This window comes from Solenopsis invicta, chromosome 8 (assembly GCF_016802725.1).
Source record: "Solenopsis invicta isolate M01_SB chromosome 8, UNIL_Sinv_3.0, whole genome shotgun sequence".
NCBI lineage: Eukaryota > Metazoa > Arthropoda > Insecta > Hymenoptera > Formicidae > Solenopsis > Solenopsis invicta.
In genome coordinates, this window is record NC_052671.1 from 4,397,879 (window position 1) to 4,420,806 (window position 22,928).

General features: G+C 36.9%; 1 protein-coding gene across 4 annotated transcripts in view; it reads right to left on the reverse strand.

The window, feature by feature from the left end:
- Positions 1 to 6,732: 6,732 nt before the first annotated feature.
- The window catches only part of LOC105203134 (probable cytochrome P450 4aa1), a 58,540-nt gene continuing 42,344 nt past the window's right edge, over positions 6,733 to 22,928 (reverse strand). For 3 of the 4 annotated variants that reach the window (XM_039452346.1, XM_039452347.1, XM_039452348.1), the window contains exons 2-8: positions 19,597 to 19,766; positions 12,766 to 12,947; positions 11,359 to 11,736; positions 11,173 to 11,233; positions 10,404 to 10,936; positions 10,115 to 10,294; positions 6,733 to 10,038 (exon numbers count right to left, since the gene is read on the reverse strand). In XM_039452346.1, coding sequence (XP_039308280.1) covers positions 9,806 to 10,038; positions 10,115 to 10,294; positions 10,404 to 10,936; positions 11,173 to 11,233; positions 11,359 to 11,736; positions 12,766 to 12,919 — 1,539 coding nt within the window. In that variant the 5' untranslated portion in view covers positions 12,920 to 12,947; positions 19,597 to 19,766 and the 3' untranslated portion in view covers positions 6,733 to 9,805. The remainder of the gene's footprint in view (positions 10,039 to 10,114; positions 10,295 to 10,403; positions 10,937 to 11,172; positions 11,234 to 11,358; positions 11,737 to 12,765; positions 12,948 to 19,596; positions 19,767 to 22,928) is intronic. The other variant, XM_039452349.1, reaches the window with a different exon arrangement.

Sequence of the window (22,928 nt, forward strand, 5' to 3'; positions counted from 1 at the left end):
CTTGCCCGACCGGCGTCCTAGTACCGATCCGATCCTACCGCAACGGCTAAAGAAAAACGAGGTAAAGCGTCTTTGCCTCCGTCGAGCGTACTCGACATAGCCGTCGCATCCCGCCTGCGAACGATAGCGCTGTACGACCAGCGGATTTAAAGGGACGCTCAGCCGAGCGCCGCCCCGCGCTCCGCTACCGCACCGGCGACCGTGAAAGCCGCGCACGCGACCTCGCAAGGCCGATAAGCATAGGACCGGCCGTCGCGTCGAAAGAACGCCAGCGACGTCAACACGCACCTGCCGCACGAATAACGGCAACCGCGCCGACGACGATACGCGCACCGAATCCGGTGCACCCCTGTAACCGCGCCGTTCGATACCCGGATAATCGTCACCACGAGCGATACGGCCGACGACGTATCAACGGTGACGCTTTCAAAGAGCGACTCTGTATATAGTAGTAGTAGTAGTACATTGTATTTCGTCCTTTTCTCTCTACAATAAAACTGTACATATTTTACACGTCAAACCGCAGCCTAATTCTCTCTTAACCCGGATCGTGCCATGGAATTACCGACGAGCTACATCCATGCGCGATATCTAAACAAGAAATACAGGTTGTTACATAACGTTTTTAATTTTTGATGTAAAAGTCCAGTTTTCTTTTTAACAAAATTGTTAGAACGAAAGTAAGATTTATTATTGTATTATTAAAGTTAATTGTAATTATTTCACATAAACCTATCATATTTTTTCCGGAAATAATTTTTACTATCACGTCTTGCATTGAAAGAATATATACACTACTAAAAAAAAAATAAGGAACACTTTCCAGACACCAAAAATTAGGCTATTTTCAAATGACTGTAACTCGGTGAAAAATCATCGTAGATAAAAAATATAAAAAGCATTTTGAAGCTTGAAGATCGAGCTTTAACGATCTACCAGCAAATTTTCAAAATTCTTCTAACTTCCTTGTCTTATGCAGTAAAAAAGCACACCTTGTTTTGTTCGTTAAAATTTTGTCATTTTAACATTTTGCAGCTCGAACAACAAATTTTTTTTCAAATAATTCAAGTAAAGCTTCATAAACTACAACATTTTACCTACAAAATGCTTTTCTTAAAATTTCCCTACGATTTTTTTTTACCGAGTTACGCAACTTTAAAGCTAAACCTGCATTTTTTACAAATGATATCTGTACTCCGTGAAAAATCATCGTAGACAAAAAATCAAAAAATCATTTTAAAGCTCGAAGTTTCAGCTTTAACATGCTATTAATGGTTTTCAAAAATTTTCTCATTTTTTGGTATTATGCCCCAAAAAGATACACTGTCTTTCCCTTAAAATTACGTATTTTTAACAGCCTGTAGCTCAATAAAAAATTTTTTCTCGACAAATCCAATGCAAGTGCCATAAAGTATGACACTTTCTCTACAAAATGCTTTTTTTAAAATTTTTTCTACGATTTTCTTTGACCGAGTTACAAGACTTCGAAGAAATACATTTTTTACAGTACATTTTTCCGAAAAACGACGTCTATCGCCGACATTAGCATTACCCAATGTGCACCACGTGGAGGTCGCCGGTCGGATTTTCGCACATCGTGTGTGTGTGTGTGTGTGTGTGTGTGTGTGTGTGTGTCACAGCAGAGATAAGGACCCCACAGTTTGTCAATTCTGCAGTATTTAATGACTCCAAACCCTCTCTGCTGTGTGTGTGTATGCGCGCGCGCGCATGAGTGTTCAATAGTGTGTATTTCGTGTGTGTTCGTTATATCAACGATGTACTACGACCACACGTTTTGCTATTAAATCGAACCTGTCGAAACTTCATTTTCATGCAGAACAACGCTCGACCTCATACGGCGAATAAAACGCGACGTTTTTTTCAACGACACGCAATTAGACTGTTAAATCATCCCACTAATAGCCTGGAACTTAAATCCAATCGAGCACATTTGGGATGAAATGGAACGACGATTAAGGCGTCGCGAGGAACAGCCGCAAAATTTAGAAGATTTGGGAGAAATTTTAACGGAAATTTGGCACAACCTTCCGCAAGATCGTATTGCAAGATGTATAAATAAGCGAGAACGCTTGCAAGCAGTAATTGATCAGAGAGGAGGAAATACACACTATTGAACACTCCTGCGCGCGCGCGCATACACACACACAGCAGAGAGGGTTTGGAGTCATTAAATACCGCAGAAGTGACGAACTGTGGGGACCTTATCTCTGCTGTCATACACACATACACACACACGCGCACACACACACAAACACACACACGATGTGCAAAAATCCGACCGGCAACCTTCACGTGGTGCACATTGGCTAATGTCGGCGGTAGACGTCATTTTTCGGAAAAATGTACTGTAAAAAATGTATTTCTTTGAAGTCTTGTAACTCGGTCAAAAAAAATCGTAAAAAAAATTAAAAAAAACCATTTTGTAGATAAAATGTTATACTTTATGGCACTTGCATTGGATTTGTCGAGAAAAAATTTTTTGTCGAGCTACAGGCTGTTAAAAGTACGTAATTTTAAGGAAAAAAACAGTATATCCTTTTTCGGGTATAGTACTAAGAAATTGAGAAAATTTTTGAAAACCATTAATAGCATGTTAAAACTGAAACTTCGAGCTTTAAAATGGTTTTTTGATTTTTTGTCTACGATGATTTTTCACGGAGTACGGATATCATTTGTAAAACATGCAGGTTTAGCTTCAAAGTTGCGTATCTGGGTCAGAAAAAATCGTAGAGAAATTAAAAAAAAATCATTTTGTAGGTAAAATGTTGTAGTTTATGAAGCTTTACTTGAATTATTCGAGAAAAATTTGTTGGTCGAGATGCAAAGTGTCAAATATACGAAATTTTAACGAACAAAACAAGGTGTGCTTTTTTACTGTATAAGACAAGGAAGTTAAAAGAATTTTGAAAATCTACTGGTAGAGCGTTAAAACTCGATCTTCAAGCTTCAAAATGCTGTTTTTTTTTTATCTACGATGATTTTTCACCAAGTTACAGTCATTTGAAAATAGCCTAATTTTTGGTGTCTGGAAAGTGTTCCCTATTTTTTTTTTGAGTAGTGTATTATCAGACATATATGAAAAAATCTAAAAATTTCTGTGGTATACAATTAATTTCTTATAAAAAGGAAATCATTAAAAAAATGTAAAAGCTTAAAGACTTTAGAAATAAAAAATTGTGACTCTTATTTACATATTATATTAATTTAATAATTTTATTTTTAAAAAAAAGGTATATGTAAACCTTGAAGATGTTTGGAGAAAAAACGAGTTTCTCACATCTTTCATCTTTATGTAATTTAATTATTGTTTATTTTTGCAATAAATAGTCTGACATTTTTTGTTGCAATACGAAAGTCTACATTATTATTATAACATACCTTATTTCAACCGAATTTTGACCTTACTTCGACGTTGATTCAACTTCGAAACGATAGTTGAATAGCCGTTGATATTTGTTACGCTGTCGACGTCAAATCGACCGGAATTTCGACATAAGAATTTTGGTTCAACGTCGTATCAACTAAGCATTTCTGACTGGGAATGTAATATGTGACTGTAAAATAAACGTTGTGAACTTTGTTTTTCAGAGAAACTTAATTTTGTTATTATTTCAAAGAGAAATTTAATCGTACATTACATATATTAATCCAAATTGGGAGGAAACCCATATTTCTTAGGTGCAAGTAATAAAATAATGGGATGCGGGGGCCTACCGAAGGTATAACGTGTAACGACCGTACTTCGCGCACGGACGGTCGACGGTGCGGGGACGGGCGCGAAAGGTCGCCTGAAGAGGTTAGAAGGCGTTTTGGTTGGTGTGAACAAAATAACAGCGTTTATTGTGTATGCAGCGAGGCTAGCTTACGCCTCGTGAAAATATACAAATCTCTTATAAGACGGTCGGCGGTGCGGTTATCACAAACGTGCAATGATACGATCGGTCGGTGACAAATCACGGAACTTAGGCTAACGCGCGGACGGACGATATTTCGCGGACAGAAGCACGGAAATCTATATACACTTATTTACATGACGCACTTGCTACCCGAGACGCGTTTCGTGGAACGCTGTCGCGATATTTTCCCGGAAGCTGGGCGGCCTTGTTATGATGGCCGTGAAACCAGTGCGAGACGCGGTGCGTGGTGCGGTGAGACGGGGCGCGTACACACACGGATCCGTGCGGTCGGTGTCGGTGTTTCGCGCGGACAGTCGCGAGGCGGTTAATACCGCTGTCAAGATCGCCGGAGGACATTACCTCACGCCAAGTGCGCTTGGTAGAGGCACGGAGCACCGTACCCCCTTACGCGAGGCAGCGTCGAGCTTGGGCGGCGGAGAGGATCGCGCTGTCGTCAAGTAGCTTGACAGGGCCCAAGTTTCACTTGAGCCTAGGCAGCGAGTCGGAAAGCGGAAGCGGAATTGGAAGTGGAGTCGGCTGCGAGCCAAGTGTCTCAGCAGAGACCGAGGCGCTCGATCTCGGTCGCAACCTGGGGAGCTTTTGGTCGGTAAGCCGGCCAGGAGCGGACAAGGTGCTCGCCTCCGGCGAACGTCGCCTTATATACCCGAGGATCGAGGCACGGGGATGCGTGACGTGTCACGGCGGAGCGGTCCGGCGGCAGCATCCCCGCCATTCGATCTCGGGTCTTCCGTTTCGGGCCACGCGCACAGAGTGTGGCTGCGGACGGCGCGGGAACGAGAACGCGTGCGCGCGGAGATGCGAGCGCGGGAGCGATCGTGTATTTGTTCCGTTCTTAGAGTATTTATTAGGCGCTATGCGCCGTTAATTGCCGTCCGGCGGATGTTCGGCCGGACGGTTCGGACGGTTCGGCGGTCCGAGGAAGGGTCGGAAGGCAGTTCGTTACAAACGTATGGTCGATCCGGGGGCTCCCGTACATCCAGTGTAGATGCACATGCAGGGAAAGGTTTTTAGGGGGGTAGGCGATATTGGTAGAATCGTTGGCGATGTACCAACATCGAATCCTCCACATCCTGGAGTACGGACTCCAGGGAGTCTTCCACTTTTCGTGGGGGAAGGCCGTTACAGTCCCAGTCAGAAATGTCTAGTTGATACGATGTTGAATCAACGTCAAAAATCGAATGTCGCAATTCTGGTCGACTCGATGTCGAAAACGTAACAAATATCAATGACTATTCAACTATCACTTCGACGTCGATTCAACGTCGAAGTAATCCGATAAAAACGGGTACCTGAAATCCACGTTTTTTTATGTGCATAATCCAAGTAAAATCTACGTTAGCAAAATAATTATAATTTTTGTAATATTTAGAAAAACAATTTTCGCAAAAGATTCCATTCTTAGGAATTTTTTTTCAAAAATTCCTAATTTTTGGGGGCGGTCTCCCATCCAAGTCGCGACCCCGGTGCTTGTCCTGTGTGATCGCTGCGGACTGATCCCTTGTAATGACCTGTGAATACTTTGTGCTAATACATGTATGTAACTGGTAGATCAAGTCAATATATGTTATCGAAAAAAGAAAATATGTATAATTAAAGCACATTATTCATATTAACAAATATAAAATTATAGTTTTTTTTACTAATTTTACAAATGTGGAATAGCATCTAGAATAATTTTCTATAATTTTTTAAAAATAAGAATGCAATTAGAAAATATATGTCAATATAATACAATAATTAAATAAAATATAAAAAAAGTTTATTAAAAAAACATTGATAAAATTGTTAAAAAATAATAAAAAATGTTATTTGCTCATTGGGATGTTGATTGAGGTTTCTTCATTTATCGACCTATTTCATTTATCGATAATATTTATGTTTCTCAGCAGCACTATGTTCAAAAAAGAAATCTTAGACTTCAAAATTAAAAGAGCACAAGCATGGTTTCAAATAATCATTTCAACGTTGAATCAACCTTGAATCAATATGCTTCGAAAAGAAGCAATCGATATTGTAGGATTATCGACTTTTTTATCGACTTAACCAACTGTCAACCACACCGACGTCCAATCAACCTTGAATCAAGGTTACCATTCTGACTGGGAGTGATCTCCCAGGAGTGGGGTTGGTCTCGTCCGGGTTAATTCCGGTCGAGTCGGCCCTGCTTGGGGGGCCCGACGGTCAGTCTCTCCCCCCTTGTGTAGAGCAAGTTCTATGAAGATTTTCCTCTTCCTCGTGAAACACAAAAAATTAATTCTTATAATAGTATTTTAAATATTTATAAAATATTCAAATAATTATAAATATTTTGTAAATTTTTTATCAATATTGTATGCTATTGGATAGTCACCATATTAGCAAACAATTGCGAGAAGGTGAAAATTTTTCTTAAAACTTTTTATATAATTTTTCAGAATTTCTATATAATTTTATAACTTTCTCAAATTTTTTTTTATGAATTAGAACGCTTCTCAGAAATATTTAGAAAGCCTTTTTTCAAAATTTTTCATATATGTTAATTATAAAATACCTAAATATTTGTAAGATTTTTTTTTTAATTTCTAATTAAATGTTATAAAATTTAAAAGAATTAAAAGTTTTTTTTCAAAAATTATACAAAAAAAAATCTCAGAATATTTCAAAATTTACATGAAAAATTCTAAGAGCAGATGTAAACTTTGTGAGTATTTCTGAAAAATATTCCAATTTGCATAAATATGGTGAAAGAAAGTTTTTAGATTTTTGTAGGAGCAAATGTCACAGATCCATCACGGTGGACGCACATCAGAGCTGCATCTTATCCTCCTTAGAGAAGCCTTTAATGTAATTTTAATCGCAATATGTATCGTAATGTATACAGAGATTGAAGTGTACAGAAATATGTAGATTATGTACTTTTACATATAAGACAAAATGTACAGAATATTTAGTTTATAAAGTCGAAAAAGAAAGTTTACTGATTTCTTTCTTTACAAAAAGTATAAACTCTAAATTTTATTTCGATTTATAAATTCGTTAGCAATAGCATTTAGCAGTTTAAAAATTAAACTTAACTTTCTTCTTGTAGAATCTTATTTTAAGACAAAAGTCAATTAATTTATTTTGGTAGTGTTTCTGGAGAAACACCACCAATTTTTTGATAACATCCTGCTTAGTGATTTGCGGATTCTTCTTATTGATCATGTAATCAATCATGTACTCAAGTAGAGATGTTTTTCCAGTTCTTGGATCATTGAGGAAACCATTCTTTTGTAGAAATTCGTGCATTTCCTCCATTTTTTTAGAACAAAAGTCCAAAATTTATTAATGAATTAATGGACTTTTGTTCTAAAAAATGGACAAATCTCTACAAAAGAACGGTTTCCAAGAACAATAATCCAAGAACTGGAAAAACATCTCTACTTGAATACATGATTGAGTACATGATCAATAAGAAGAATCCGCAAATCACTAAGCAGGATGTTATCGAGAAATATTGCACCTTTATGTTGGCCATTACATGTACATATGAAAGAAACGATGAAATTAGATTTAAGTGCTATTGCTAACAAATTTATAAATCAAAATAAAGTTTAGCATTTTTCAGAGTTTGTCAGGTTTATAAAATTAATTTTAACAATTCTTATAACTATGTGTAGCAGAGACGGAGATTTCCTTATGGAGGGTGTGGAGTTTTCCACACTCAAAGCTCCCGTGGATGTGAAACTTCACACACAGAATTTGGGGTATTTTAAAAAAGTATTTTAATCTTTGATAAATTTTAAGAATTTTTGGTTTGACAAAAAACAATATTTGACTATGGTACCCACGCTGCATGCTACCGTCCTGCTTACCCAAAATTATAATACACAATTAGATAGTATAAGAGCTAGTTTTTGCGTGATATTAAGATAAAAGTAAAAGAAGGTTTATATTTGTAAAAAAATATATATGAAAAAAATTAAATGTAGAAAAAAATGTATACAAAAAATATATTTCATATATTGTCACGTCTAGCTATTATTGTTATGGTCGTTGGATAGATAGGAGGAAGGAAGCCTCGTAGCCTGGAGGATAGGTCGGCCTCCGCTGGTCGGCGTCGTCGGTGATTGGGCCAGATTTTTCTCGGTGGTTCACTGAGATTAATATTTTATTCTCGATATTGAAATTAACAATGAAATCGATGCTTGATCCGGCTGAATATCGCGAGGAGCTTATAACAAAAATAAAGAAAGAGATACGTGTTTCTGAATTTGAAACTTATTGTATAAGAATTGAATAATTCGATTGAAAAGAAAAGTTAACACGCGTATTAAAATGTTGTCGGATGATGACGACCGGACTTAATGAATTGCGGACAAAGAATGAATGAATCCGAATAGAAGAAAGGTACACCCAAGGACTTTGATTCTGTCCATGGGGAAATTTTCCAAACTGAGAAGTCGCTATCTTTCTACATACTTACAGTTCATGATTAAATTAATAACCAATAAACTCTAGTCGGTTCATTAATCATGAACTGCGAGTATGTAGAAAGTGGTGACTTCTCAGTTTAGAAAATTTTCCCATAGACAGAATCAAAGTCCTTGGGTGTACGTATGCCGCTCTTGGGCATAAGGGCGCTGTATCACTCCGCTGTGCGCGCTAACGTAAGACGTGCTGTGGCGCAGCCGCCCGGCGTTCTACGCACGATTTATCGCAGAAAGCGCTAACGCTCGGAAAGTCTTCCTTCGTTCCCTAACGCAACTTATTAATTAATCGCAGGTTAAAATTTACTCAACTTAAAATTAACGCAATTTAGAATTAGCGCAAATAGCAATATGTCTTAGTAATTAACGCACGCAGGGGGAGTTGAAAGAGAAATGAACAGATATATGATTTAGGAGTCGCGACTGACAGGGTCGGACGTATAACGAGCTGGATACAAAATGGTAACGGATTTCTAGAGAACAAGATTTAAAAGAATTGAATAATTGTCAGTACGAACAAAGGGTGTAAATTGTGAAGTTAATGTAAAATGTAGGTGTAGATTTCCCCCAACGCTCTTATATCTAATTAAGAAGTAACACATGCCCAAAAGAAAATGCGATCTAAGAACTTTTAAATCAACAAAAAAAAGGCTAGAAGTTATTTCTTAATTCTAATACACATTATCGAGTAATATAATATGCGTGTGAAGCCAAACGGCGAGCCATAGTTACTCACGGACATCCGATCGCCGGAGGCTTCTTAGAACTTTTATCGTGACTGTCGCGACTTGCAGACGGCACAGATTAACAGAAGTGACTTCTTTTCTTTGTTACGTTTAACGTTTGAAAAGTTGACGCTTAAAAGTATTCTATAAAGGTTTTGACGGTTTTGATTTAGGTTAAACAAAGATGTCCGACAATGGTACTCGCTGCTTGCTTCCTCACGCGTTAAATACAATTGTTAATTAATAAACTTATTGACTAATGAATAATATAGATGCGGTTGCGATTTACGTAATAAAAAAAAAGAAAGGGGAAGCGGGGTTGTGCTGGACGTTACAATATACAGGATGTCTGATGAAATTCGCCTGTGGTCTCAGGGGTTGATAAAGCAAACTGAACAGAACGGTCCTGTACCATTTTTCAATATTCGCAATAGTTAACCGAGGTAAAAATTAATAAAATTGGCGAATAAAGGCGTATCGACGAGTGGTCCCTGCGTGCGGTGGGTAGGGAAAGTACGCACTCTTTCGCCGACTTCAGTAATTTTTATCTCGGTAATTATTGCGAATATTGAAAAATACTACAGAACTTTTTTGCTCAGTTTAATTTGCTCTATCAACACACGTGAGAACATCTGACACCCTGTATAACAAAAGCAATGTTATTGAAACTGACTACACTCCCCCCCCCTTTGCTTTAATGAGGTACTCCACACTCAGAAAAATCAGAAGTCTCTGTCCCTGATGTGTAGGATTGCTTTGGTTTGTATTTATCATTCGCTTTTATTCTGATCCAAAGTCCGCCATGTGCTCTAATGGTTACGCGATATTGAGCTAAAAAGTTTTCCTTGCCAAGAACCGGTTCTAATTCACTATTCCTTAGAATAGCGCTGATGGTCGATTGCATCTGGTACATGGCAAATTGCTTTCCTAAAAAAGATACATAAATGGAACAATACATTTCTCAGATGTATTTTATATTCTATTGAATATTTGTTTTTCTCACCAATGCAGTTGCGACGTCCATAGCTGAATGGTATGTAGGCACATGGATGCATTTCTTTGGAGTTTTCAAGGCTAAATCGCTCTGGTTTGAAATCGTGAGGATCAGGAAAATGATGAGGTAATCGATGCGTACAATATGGCATTATAATTACATTGCAACCGGCCGGTATTACATGTTCTCCTGTATAATATAAAGATATTAAATAACAAAATGATAATAATTAAAAATTTTAAAAAATGCAAATAAAATAAAGTAATTATTGTGCAAAATTTTCTTCTTTAAATCTTACCTACTGTCATATCCTCCCCGAGTGTCCTCGCGAACAAAGGTACGGTAGGATATAATCTTAAAGACTCCTTAATGCACATTTCTAAATTTTTCATCTTTTTCAGATCTTCTATAGTTGGTAATCTTCTGTCTTCACCAAAGATCTCATTAAATTCCTCGATACATTTTTCTTGCCATTTCCGATTCTTTGCCAAATAAAAGAGAGTAATTGCAGTGGCTGTAGCGACTGATTCCTGGCCGGCCAACATAAAGGTGCAACATTGTTCGATAGCTTCTTGTTTAGTGATTGGCGGGTCGTTCATGTTGATCATGTACTTAATCATGAACTGAAGCAAAGATGTTTTTCCAGTTCGTGGGTCATTGAAAAAATCGTTTTTTTGTAAAGATCTGTGCATTTCCTCCATTTTTTTAGAACAATAGTCTATTAATTCATTTTGGTGTTGTTTCTCTGATTTGTTAGCTGCTGTCAATCGGTAAATCCAATTGATTAACAACCATGGACGCGCAAATCTATACGTCATCATAAACTGGTTCCTGTTTTTAAGATATTTGTAAGTGTTTACTGTAGTAATACCCAGTAAACACCAAGTTACATGTAATATAAATGTTAGTTGTAATTTTCCACTCAACAATGTACTGTTGTATAACTCGTTATATAACAATTACATTGTTGAGTGGAAAATTACAACTAACATTTGTATTACATGTAACTTTGTGTTTGTTGGGCAGTTTTCTAAAAAAAAAAAAACACATTATCACAGAAAACTTACTTTCTAAATTTATCCTCTCCGTCATTGTATGTTTGGCTTGCGGGGATGCCCAAAATCGTTTCTGAAATATTATTATGTTAGATGATTCTACGAGCAAACGCTATGGCGCGACGTACTATTAATATAGTACGTTTTACACTTTTATTACGTGATGTATTCATCTTCATTTTTACGTTTATCACGTACCTTTCACTATATCGTAGACCGAGTTGTTAACAAATGTAGTGATGTTTATATCTTCCCCATCTTTTTCGAGCAACTTGTCGACTAGGCGATCGGCGCACTCGCCAAACGTTTCAATAAATTTTTGTAACATATGGGACGTGAAGGCCGATTCTAAGATTTTCCGATGTACCGTCCATTTGTCGACATCTTGAGTGATGAGACCCTTGCCCAGAAAATCGTCGACCAGCTTGTAAAAAGATGCCTTTGCTATGTGTTTCTTGTTTTGCAATAGTATTTTGATATCCTCCGGCTCGATAAGCACAACGTGTGGCACAAACGTCATCCAAATGCGCATAATGCGACCATAATTCTGATGCTCGTCTGCTATTCTTTGAAGCACTAGGAAATCAAAGTTTTTTATATATGTTACATTACGTTACGAATAATTTATTACTTTCAATAAGATGGAAACCATTTTATTTACAGACCGATAGAACGTTTATAATCTCTTGCAAAAATAATATGTTTATAAGATGTTTGTTTAAGTGTGGATGTTTAATTAGAGTTTTGAAATTTTATTGATATATTCATGAGGTGGAAATTTAAACATGAAATTGTTTATGAGATTGTCACGTGCGGCGTAGGAGGTGTGTCTTTTGTTGTTTTTTTTTTCAACGAAATTTAACAGGAGGCCGAGCGGATGTCTCCTTGTTGAGTTTCCTGGCGCGAGAGTTTAATAGCGAAAAAGGAGGGCGCAATTACTGCTGCCCAATTCAAAGAAAATTTTTAATTGCTAATATCAATCTGCCAATTAACGTGGCAGCTCGCAGACAAATATCTCCGTTTTTTTTATACTTCTTTCTCTCTCTCCCTCTCTCTTGTCTCTACTCTACTAGTACGTTTATGAATATATATTTTTTCTCATTTTTTTTCTTCTTATTACTACATACGTTGAAGGCCACTGTGACGGGTTTAAAGGAAGGAAAAATGAGGGGAAAGGAGAATCCTCAGACAACAATTATAGAATCGTAGGAAACATTCAATACGATTTTACGCGTGGGATTTATCGACTCATTATTATTGAATTTGTTGAGAGAGAAATGGGAGAATTAATTGAAATTGTGGGAGGCACTGGAGTAAATTATTGATTAATGTTATTAGTTAACAGAAGGAACAGATATATCTGCCGAACAAGATTTACTGGTGGGTATATATATATATATATATAAAAAATATATTCTTACGACTTAGAGACTCCACTTTTTGAATGTTTATCAAATAGTTGTCTATCGAACATCTTATAAACAATTCTATGTTTAAATTTCTATCTCATAAACACTTCAATAAATATTTAATAAACTATTTTTGTCATGGGCATGATAATTAATTAACAATATTTATAACAATTGCAATTATTGTATAACTCACCATTTCCTTCAATAAAGAGGTTTGCATTGCCAAGAATGGGCACCGTTTTTGGCCCATCGAGAGTGAAAATAAACCTAATGATTCTGAAGTAATTCTTTTGATATGCGTGTAATATAGCCAAAATGACGGCTACAAGGACAATGTAGGCCCACATTTCTCCTGATGTGTGTGATGCAATTCAACTAATAAGAAATAAATAAGAAATATAATTCCATGTCAGTTTCATATAAGTAATAAATTATAGCGAAAGTAACAAAAAAGTTTTTGCCTAATAATAAATGCTATCAATCACTCGATTTATTTCTGCAATGTATATTTTTTGAAATGATAAAGACATTGAAATAAAATTTAATCTTTTACTACGTTTGTTAGACTAAATACTCTAAAAGTCTGTACAAATGAAAAAATTGGAATAATTTGTAATATCTGCTCCAACTATACGCGGATTCTGTACTTCTACTGTCTGCAATATTTTAATTCACTATTTTTAACACGTAAAAATACTTTTTTGATTTAATACTGTTTTCATATTGTACTAATTGCTGTTTATAATACCAGAAAAAAGTAAATTTTCAATTATCTTATAAGCGTACATAAATATGTGATGAATAGAAAGCTACGAATATAAAATAACACAATATAGCAAAAAAGAAATTAAGACAAATAGATTCGGTTTCCTCGCACATATCAAACTTTTATACGCTCGGTATAAAAAGACTATTTTCATTAAAGAATTTAAATGTAAGTGTGTGGTCAATTAAAGTGTATTCGTAGAAAACGATATGCCGGATATGTTTTGTTTAATTGAATATAGAATAAGATTGCCAAAATTACACCCTTGAAAACAAAGATTACGCATGTAATGAAAAAGTAAACGTATTATACATCGTACTATCTGGATATGTTTCAATCTCGACAGGCACGTGAGTAATACGAAAATTATGTTTAAAAAATTTAAAAATATATATCCACATATATCGTTGACGCAGAATTAATGAATTTCGGAATTTTTATCGACGTGACGGCATCTATTGGGTCTAGTTCTGATTTCTGTCATTACATAGAAGAAATTAGATCCCATATTTGTCGTTATTTATGTCGATAAAATTCCGAAATTTATTGATTCTGCGTTAACCATGTATGTGGATATATTTTTAAACACAATATTCGTGTTACTCACGTATCAAAATTAAAACTCATATCCAGATAAAGCACTGTTCATATGTTCACATTCTCGTTACATTTGTGAATTCTTGTTTCCAAACGTACAAAATACAGTTTAGTATTGGGGATAATATGTAACGCTGGTGCTTTTCGGCGGTGTCGGGAGAACTAGGACACGGTTACGGACGAGCTCGTCGGATTGCCGAGTTTGGTGAAATAATCGCACTCGGAGTTAAATAGAACAAAGTACTAGATATTTATTTAAGAGAGAGTTTAATAGTTATATGAAAAGATGTTTTGGTAATGACAAAAGCACCATAACAAAGAAACGGAAATGTGATTGGCTCTCGGTACTAAACTATAAAACGCCTCCGAGGAGCCGAAACACTAGTGTAACGACGCGAAATTCATATTGCGCACATGCGGATGCAATACGTGCATCATAACAAATAGGCGACGGTCGGACGGCGCGACATAATAAAGTATCAAAAAAGGAATACAAAAAAAACGAAAAAGCGAAGCTTGGACGGTCTCGAGCATTTCCGGGTTGCACGCGGTTATTACCCATCGATAAACATCATTCAGACAATGCGGCACCGATATTACAATTGCAAGGTGGTTGTAAATCACTGCCCTAAGACAATATCGGCGTCGCTAGTCCTGGGACCGTCGGCAATCGTTTGTCGGCCGATCGTTTTTATTCGCTGCGCTTGGAAACCGAAAATCCGAATCGCCCAATCGGAGCAAAGATTTCGGAAATTGGAACCAAGCGGGGTAAGAACGTGGCAATTCCTAAATTAATAAATAAGGATCCGGAAGGCTCTCCGGCATCTTTTTCTAGTCCGACTTCATCGCGGAACCGACGTTCAAGTATTCGCTCTCCCTGCCGCGCCTCTGCGAGCCGCAACACGAGCATACGCGAGTTTGCCTATTCGATATCTGCGAAGAGTCGTATCTCTGATACGAGCTTAGGCCGAAATATGCTCCTGAGCCGATAACTAAAGGGCAATCGTTGCACGGCGTTGTCGCCTCTCGCTCGGCAAGAATACTTGGCCCACACGACCGTTGTAACGCAATAGTGTAACGCGATAGCGTAACGCAAAAAATATATACTGTAAGTGACAATTATTAAAGTGAATAAACAAACGAAAACGCAGTGACAAAGATTAAGTTTTTCCCACTGAACAGCTAGTAAAAGCAAATATAAAGCGCTGCTCGAAGAAACAAAAAAAACGATATTCTAAATAGACACGATAAACGAGATAGTTGAGATAACGGAAAGTTAACAACAATTGTCTCTAGATACAGTGAACGCGCGGTTTAGACGGACGCGGTGTCCGTAGTGGTCAAGGATTCGCGAAACGCGTGGTCGGTGCGACGGTAATTGGATCTTTTTGGATTCGGCGATCCATCGAAATTGGCTTACGGTGTGTGCTTATATGCGGTCAGCAGTAATAAGCAAAAAAAGTAAACTTCACATTTGATATGTGCGAGATCAAGAATGGCGCCGCTCAAGGTCATTTCATTACCCAGATTGGAGCTATGCGCTGCCTTGTTACTGGCGGAATTGCTCAGGGTATTCAAGGAAGCCTGTCAAGAAAGTGTCGATCGTGTCTACTTTTGGAGTAACTCGACGATAGCACTAGAGTGGATAAAGACACAACCTAACTAGCTAAAGACATTTGTGGCCAATAGAGTTGCAAAAATTCAGGAGTTAACGTCGGAAGCGTGTTAGAATCATGTTCCATCATCAGAGAACCCCGCAGACCTCTTGTCGAGAGACATCACAGCGGAACAGCTGAAGGACAGCAAGTTATGGTGGGAAAGTCCAGGATGGATCACGTCTAAACAAGATTGGTCTCAGCAACCAAGTGCGTCTCAGGTGGAGCACCTCAGGAAAAAAAGGTGGTAGCGATGTCACGTCCCGGAGGTCAGACCTTCCGATCGCGCGTGTACCTCAGTCACGCGTGAAAGGGTTGCTGTCTTTTATTTAGGACTACCTGCTGGGCCGGCAATATCCTGGGATGCTGAGAGCTAGGTTTGGAGAAGTGTTTTGACTGCGGATAGATTTGGGACTTCTTAACGGACTTGTTCAGATGTGTTCCAACCGGTTCTAACCAATCTAGTTAGTATTACGTCGGTCTGTTGAAAGTAAGGTACTTTTCTAGAAAACTTTTAGGTGGGTGAAATGATTACGACGATGATTGTTTAATAGTGATGGTATTTGTATTTATTGGTTCCCACGATGGTTCCCACGATGAATAGTAATATTTGTGTTTAGTGATGCGTGATGCGCGCGTTGAAATGCCGGAATTCACTCCGAATAGAGTGTGAGCGAGAACTGCGTGAGCGATTAATTTTATCAACGCTCGAACTAGATACAGCCCTGAGCGCGCGATTCGAGAGCGAGTCCGACGCGAGAGCGCGAGCGACGACGATAGCGTAACTTCTGGTGTAATGAGAGAAATAGGAGGCGGGAAAGGAAGAAAAGGCGAATAGAGTGATCACTCGATATAGTTAAAGTTTCAATTAATCGTCTTTAATCTCAAAATGGTCGATAACATTTCTGTCTCGATGATTGACAAGAGCGTTCGCATAAGTTTATTCGATAAACGCGTGTCAAAAACAACCGCTCGCGCCTTATAACTCCCGACACTTTCCAAATTTTCGTCGCTCGGTTCCGGATATAGTGTGAACGTCTCGCGTCGCTTCTCGAATCTGAATCTGCGGATCTCTCGCAGAGAGAGCGAACTTACCTGCTCTGATTTAAGCGAAGAAAAGCCGGGAGAAGCAAATTCGGCGGGAAAATGTCTCATTGGCTCGGATAGCCTAATTACTGTATTGTCATCGACGATTTGAAACAGCAGCCGGACCGAACCGGTAAATTCGCTATTTGCTTGGGCCGACCTTTCCTTGCGTGTACGGACGACCACGACAAAAACTTATTTGCTTCGCATACAAAATATTATTATCTTTACCGTCGAAGTTTTTCGTATTCTTACTTTCGAATAACCAACGAGACAAAATATTCTCGACGAGATACAGCGCGTAGAACAAATGTTCTTAGGAATACAATAATATGATGATTTGCGCAATTTTCATAATTTTGAAGTTGATTAATAAAATAAATTGAAATTAATAAAATAAGAAAAAACAAAGTACAGTAACTTATAATTAATCTGACTCGACTATACGTGATTATTTTAACTTGAAACATCGCATAATTATTTGAACTCGAAACAATTTGAATAAATGCTTGTTTCCTTTTCTGAGGCGAAGAGAAGTTGGAGTAAATTCAATTCGATCTTAATTCACATGATTTAAACTAGCGTATGGATATTGTAATATCCATAACAAGAGATGAAACTCAGAGAATTATCAAGTTTAGTTACATTACTCAAGAAAAATCCGCGCAGGTGGACGTTTAGGGTAAAGGGCTTTCAAGAAATTTTCTGACAACTTAGTAGTCAGCAGAAAATTTATAAGTCATCTGTAATGAATAAAAATTTGGCCAGGGGGGCGTTTAGGGAGAAAGCAAAAATCCAAATTTCCTAATACTTTAGGAGGAAGAGAAATATGTAAGTATTTATCAGGCAAAAATCAACTGGCTAGGGATTCACCTTAGGGAAAAGCAAAAATCGAAATTTTCTAACACTTTATAAGGGAAAGGAAATTTTATTAGTGTTTATTAATTAAAAGTCGTCCGACCGAAGGGGACGTTGAGGGTAAAACAAAATCGAAATTCTCTACACTTTGCAAGAAAGGAAAAATTTATATTAATTATGCGAAAGGAAAATTAAGAATCAGTGGAAATTTATTTACAGGATTATTTAAAATTTAAAGTTATCAACAAACCTTAGTTGCAACAAGAAATTCAAGTTCAATTGCGACAAGATATTACAGCATGTAACGAAATTCAAGTATGTAATAATCTCTAACATTTAAATGAAAAATAGACTTCACGAAATCTGGCAAGTTAAAATTTTAAGTTGATTGCTTTTAGTTTAATATCGTTGGCGTCACCCAGGGGGGTATCTAGCCCTTAAAGGTCTAAAGGATTTAGAAGATTCAAGAAGAGAGACGTTTGGCATCACTCCGAAGAGTACCTAGCCCTTAAAGGTCTAAAGAGAATGTCAGATTTTAGGAGGAAAGTGTCTGGCGTCACTCCGAAGAGTACCTAGCCTCTTAAAGGTCTAAAAAGATTCAGAATTTAAGAGGGAAATGTCTGGCGTCACTCTGAAGAGTACCTAGCCTCTTAAAGGTCTAAAGAAAATATCAGATTTTAGGAGGGAAATGTCTGGCGTCACTTCGAAGAATACCTAGCTCTTAAAGGGCTAAAAAGATTCAGATTTAGGAAGGGAAATGTTTGGCAGCACTCCGAAGAGTACCTAGCCTCTTAAAGGTCTAAAAAGATTCAGAAAGAAAAGAGTGTGGTCTCAGGATTTACGAAACTGGATGCAAAATAATTCTAAGTTTTATTTGCAGAAAAAATTTTTGCCAGGGGTCTGTTTGTAGAGAAGCAAAATTAAAATTTCACTTGTCACTTCACTTGTCACTTCATTGCTTAATTACCTTCACATATCACTGATTCTATTCTTTCACGCAACTATTCAAAATTCAGAGTTAAATGTGATAAGAGTCAAGATAATTCAGATTATAAAGCAATGGATTCATCAAATTCAATAAATGATCAGAAATATAAGTAAAATGCGTAATACATGTATAACAATTCGATATACAGATCAATATAACATACACATTTTAAAAGAATATATCTTCATCGAAGCTTTCATAATTATTTTTATTTTTTTTCATTCATGCAATATATTTCATCAATTTATTTGGCTCGTCTCATTATAAAATATTTTAAATTTGCAAGAGTTATTGGAAAAGAGCGTTTTTTCTGGTATCACATATTCAAATTATTTTGTATTTTTTTATCAATATATATATATATATATATATATATATATATATATATATATATATATATATATCATCACATCCATTTAATTGTTATTGGCGAGTTTGAAATTTGAAAACCTTGTTAAAGTGTGTAAATTCAAGAGAAAAGAAGTATTTCGTTTTGATGTATATATTCTAAGGTTTCCGTTTAATTGCTTTCGCACAATAAAAGTATTGCGCGATTTCTCGATTATGACAGCTTCAATATAAATTCAATATTTCATGCACAATTTATAATTCGTACACAGTTAAATAAAATACATGGGCATAAATCAACATATGGTTAATTTATTTTGTTCAAGATTCAAAGTTCAAATTTCACAAAATTGTAATATTTTATTCTTAAATAAAATATTTTATTTAATATATTTTCTCTTTTTTTAGATCACCCGGTATATTATTCATCAAGTAAATCGTAACAATTACCGTATAATAAAGGTAAAATCGCATCAGATCAATTATTTGCATTTATTTCTTCAATTCGAAAAATTCAAAATTCTGTTTATTTAGAGACACCCTTTATAAATTGTTGAATTGGAAATTTCTTCTTTATTCAAATCACTAGTATAAGCAATTGTTGAAACAACTATTTGGTAATTATATTCAGCTTGGCTATTAATTTATTTTACTTTAAAGTTCAAGTGTTGATTTATTCAGCAGGAATTTGTATATTCAAATAAATCGTTAGATAGCTGTATTCACCTGTTAATTTCGGTCGATCCCTGTAATTAATAATCGTCAGATCCCCTATGTTGGAGAGGAGTGTATTCAGCAAGACCTTTGCTTTCAAAATTCTCAGCCGCAGAGGATATAGTATTCAGGCTCACGTAGTTCGTAGCAACGTACATGGGATGCAGGAAAAAGACGTATCACTAAAAAAAATTTCAGAGTTCAGTTTGCAAAATTTTGTCTTTTACTTCGATATTACAGCTAATAAGCAATTCAGAGATGGGCTCGAGAGTGCAAGACTCCACGGATCACCTCCAAAAAGCGTACAAATTTCTGCACTGAAGTTAACAGAGTTTGACGATACGCGTGAACGCACCGGATTGACGGGTAAAATACAATCGCACTGACTCTAATAAGATGTAACACCTTCGGAAGCTCACCCATCAATACGTTAATTAGATGTTAACTGTTCAAAACTAACCGCGCCAATAATACGCTAATTAGATGCTCAAAACCTACCGCGTCAATGAAGGAATGCTCCGCAAGCTTGCTAAAGTATGCTAGTTTATGGATAGCGGGGGGGGGGGTTACATCTTACATGTGTATCATATAATCTTGTAAAAATGTAGCTAGTAGTTTTCGAATAATTTAATGAAAAAGAAAATAAATTTTTACTATAGGTTTGCGCATAAGTGCGTCTCTCTCACTCTTACAGCGGAAGCGCAAAATAAAAGCTCAATTATTCGAAAATGGTTTGATATAGAGTTGCGAAATTTAAATAAATAAATAAATATATTATTGCGGTACAATTATGGTTGTTACGTTAGTATTATCTTGCTACCGGCGATTTATTATTTTAAAATTGGAGGTGCTTTCTCATGTGCCTTGTGCAAGTGAATTAAATCGCCAGGGCGCGGATGGTCTGACAATGTTCGGTTTGCAAGTCTCAAGAGAGTGAGTCTTCCCTGGGGATAGGACGGAGCTGATTGGCCAGGGATACCTAGCCTACGGTCTCGACGAGGATGCTCGTCGCGGGCGGTGATGTGATTCACCGAGGATGCTCACCGTGATTGGCTGAGGAGAAGGTGTTTGGTACGGAAGCTCGTGGTTAGCCGAGGATTCTCGGCTAGTCAGGACGACGAGGATTCTCGTCGAGGGTATGGGGCGAGGCGAGTATTCTCGTCCTCGAGGGAGTCGGAAGCGCGGTCGAGGATGCTCGACCCGTACGGTTCGGTGGACCGGGAAGATCTGCTCTCGGTGTTCCCATGATGTAAGAAGAAAGGTGAAACAAGTAACCAGATGCGCAGTAGACCATACTCTAGACCAATCAGAAGTGGGTCCAAATTTTAAGATTCAATATGGCTACGGCTCCGGTACTGAGACGTATTTATACTTGTATTTATACGTGAATTGGAAATAATCGGTGAATCGGAGAAATTCAAAGCTACTAAAAAAGGAAGAACGTGAAGATAAAGTTGAGACTTTGTACATTAATGAAAATTGTGATAATTGTTATTTCAAATTTTTTAAACTTGGATTAGAAGAAATTTGGAAAATTATAAGAATGAGCTTATGTCTATGGCTAAATTGTTGTATTTCATGTTTATAACAACAGTGTTTATTGAAACAGTAATTTGTGTTAAAGATAACAAATTTCAAGTATTTTTACATTTTTATATTTATTTTTTTTAACAACTACAATTATTATTTTTTTTAACAACTAACATCTACAATTTAAGTACGTGTGACTACATATAATTGTTTCGTATTCAAATTGCGCGGATATATTTGGACCCAAATTTCATTGGCTCACCACATCGAGCCACGCCTCTTACCGCGCATCGAGCCGCCGACGATGCGCGTTGTTTCATCTTGTTTCTTACATCATGGGTGTTCCCACTGCCGGCTTATATATTCAAACGCGCGGCTGGACGCACCAATCTGCGCGCTCGGTCGGCTGGCTCGAAGTGGGAACGTTGCGGAACGCCACGGACGGCGCGCGTGCTGCCGCATGATCGCGACGAGAGGTTAGCTGGGTGCGCGCACGTGGTTCTAGCTGTCGCGGTGCTCGGGTGTTCGGAACAGAGTGACGGCGCGCGCGAGGTGGAGGACAGACGAAACGCCAATTAAAAACAAGAGTTAGCGAACATAAAGCAGACATTAGGAAGGCCAGTTCTCCTTCAGTTATTTTGCTACACCGCATCGGAGAAAATCACGAATTCGATTGGGAGAACGTGGAAATTTTAGACAAGGAACCATCTTATGTCAAAAGATCTATATCTGAGATGCTACACATCAAAAATCAAATGCACGGACTCAATAAATAAAGCGACACGAAACTTCTCTCGGATGCGTAATGCGTATCTTCCGATCCTCGAGCGTATTCCCCCTTCTTAGGTTCATCACCCCTCCTCCTTCTATTCCTTTCGTTCTGGCCACCGAGGCTATCTCGTTTCGGTCCTTATTATTCGTATCTATTCTCACCAAGATGTAACATCCCATTTCAAGGCTATGACACGAGTTTTGGTGCTTAGAGGTATTTTGTATATAATTTTCGCTTATTTCCTTTTTTTCTCCCTTTTTTTGAATTTACATTAATTTATAAGGCGTTTTTTTTTTACAATTTCATATCTAATGACTTGTACAGTTTTCATTTTTATTCTTTTTTATTTATTTATTTAATTTTTTTTTATTGATCTTCTGTTTCTCCTTATTTAATTATTTAATTTTTATGGTTGTTTGCCGCAAGTTTTAAAGTCATCATTTTAATATCTTTCTCTTATTTATTTATTTATTTGTTAGCAACCAATCTATGTGGTTTCACAAAACTCTTGTCTCGGCACACGCTCTATGAGGTCTTTCATAATATTATTATTCTAAGACGTTTTAGTAAGATGTAATCTCTATCTATTCGGTAACTTGTTCTCGTTTCTTATTTTTGTTCTTTATTTGCTTGTTGTGACAAATTCATATCTTAATTAGTGCTATTGTTGTTTTATAGACTTGTATTATCACTGAGGAAAACCGTCATTAAAGGTCGAAACGTTTGCCTGACATTGGAGTTATTTGTTATTTATTTGCCCCAACATCCTGCGTGGCTCTTGAGCTCACTTTTCTCTAATTTAATTTAGTTATAAGAGCCTTAACTTTTGTTTTGTTTTGTTTATTTTTACTTTGTTTATAATTGATAGTAGTTAAAAGTTATATTTGATTTCTAGTCCTTATTTATACTTTTGAGCCATAAAATACTGTTTATAATAATTTATATCTTGCTTATCCTTTTTTATCTCTTTTATACATTGCTTACTAAGGAGATTTTATAGTTTTTTTATATTATATAAAAGTGAACCAAATTTTCAAAATAA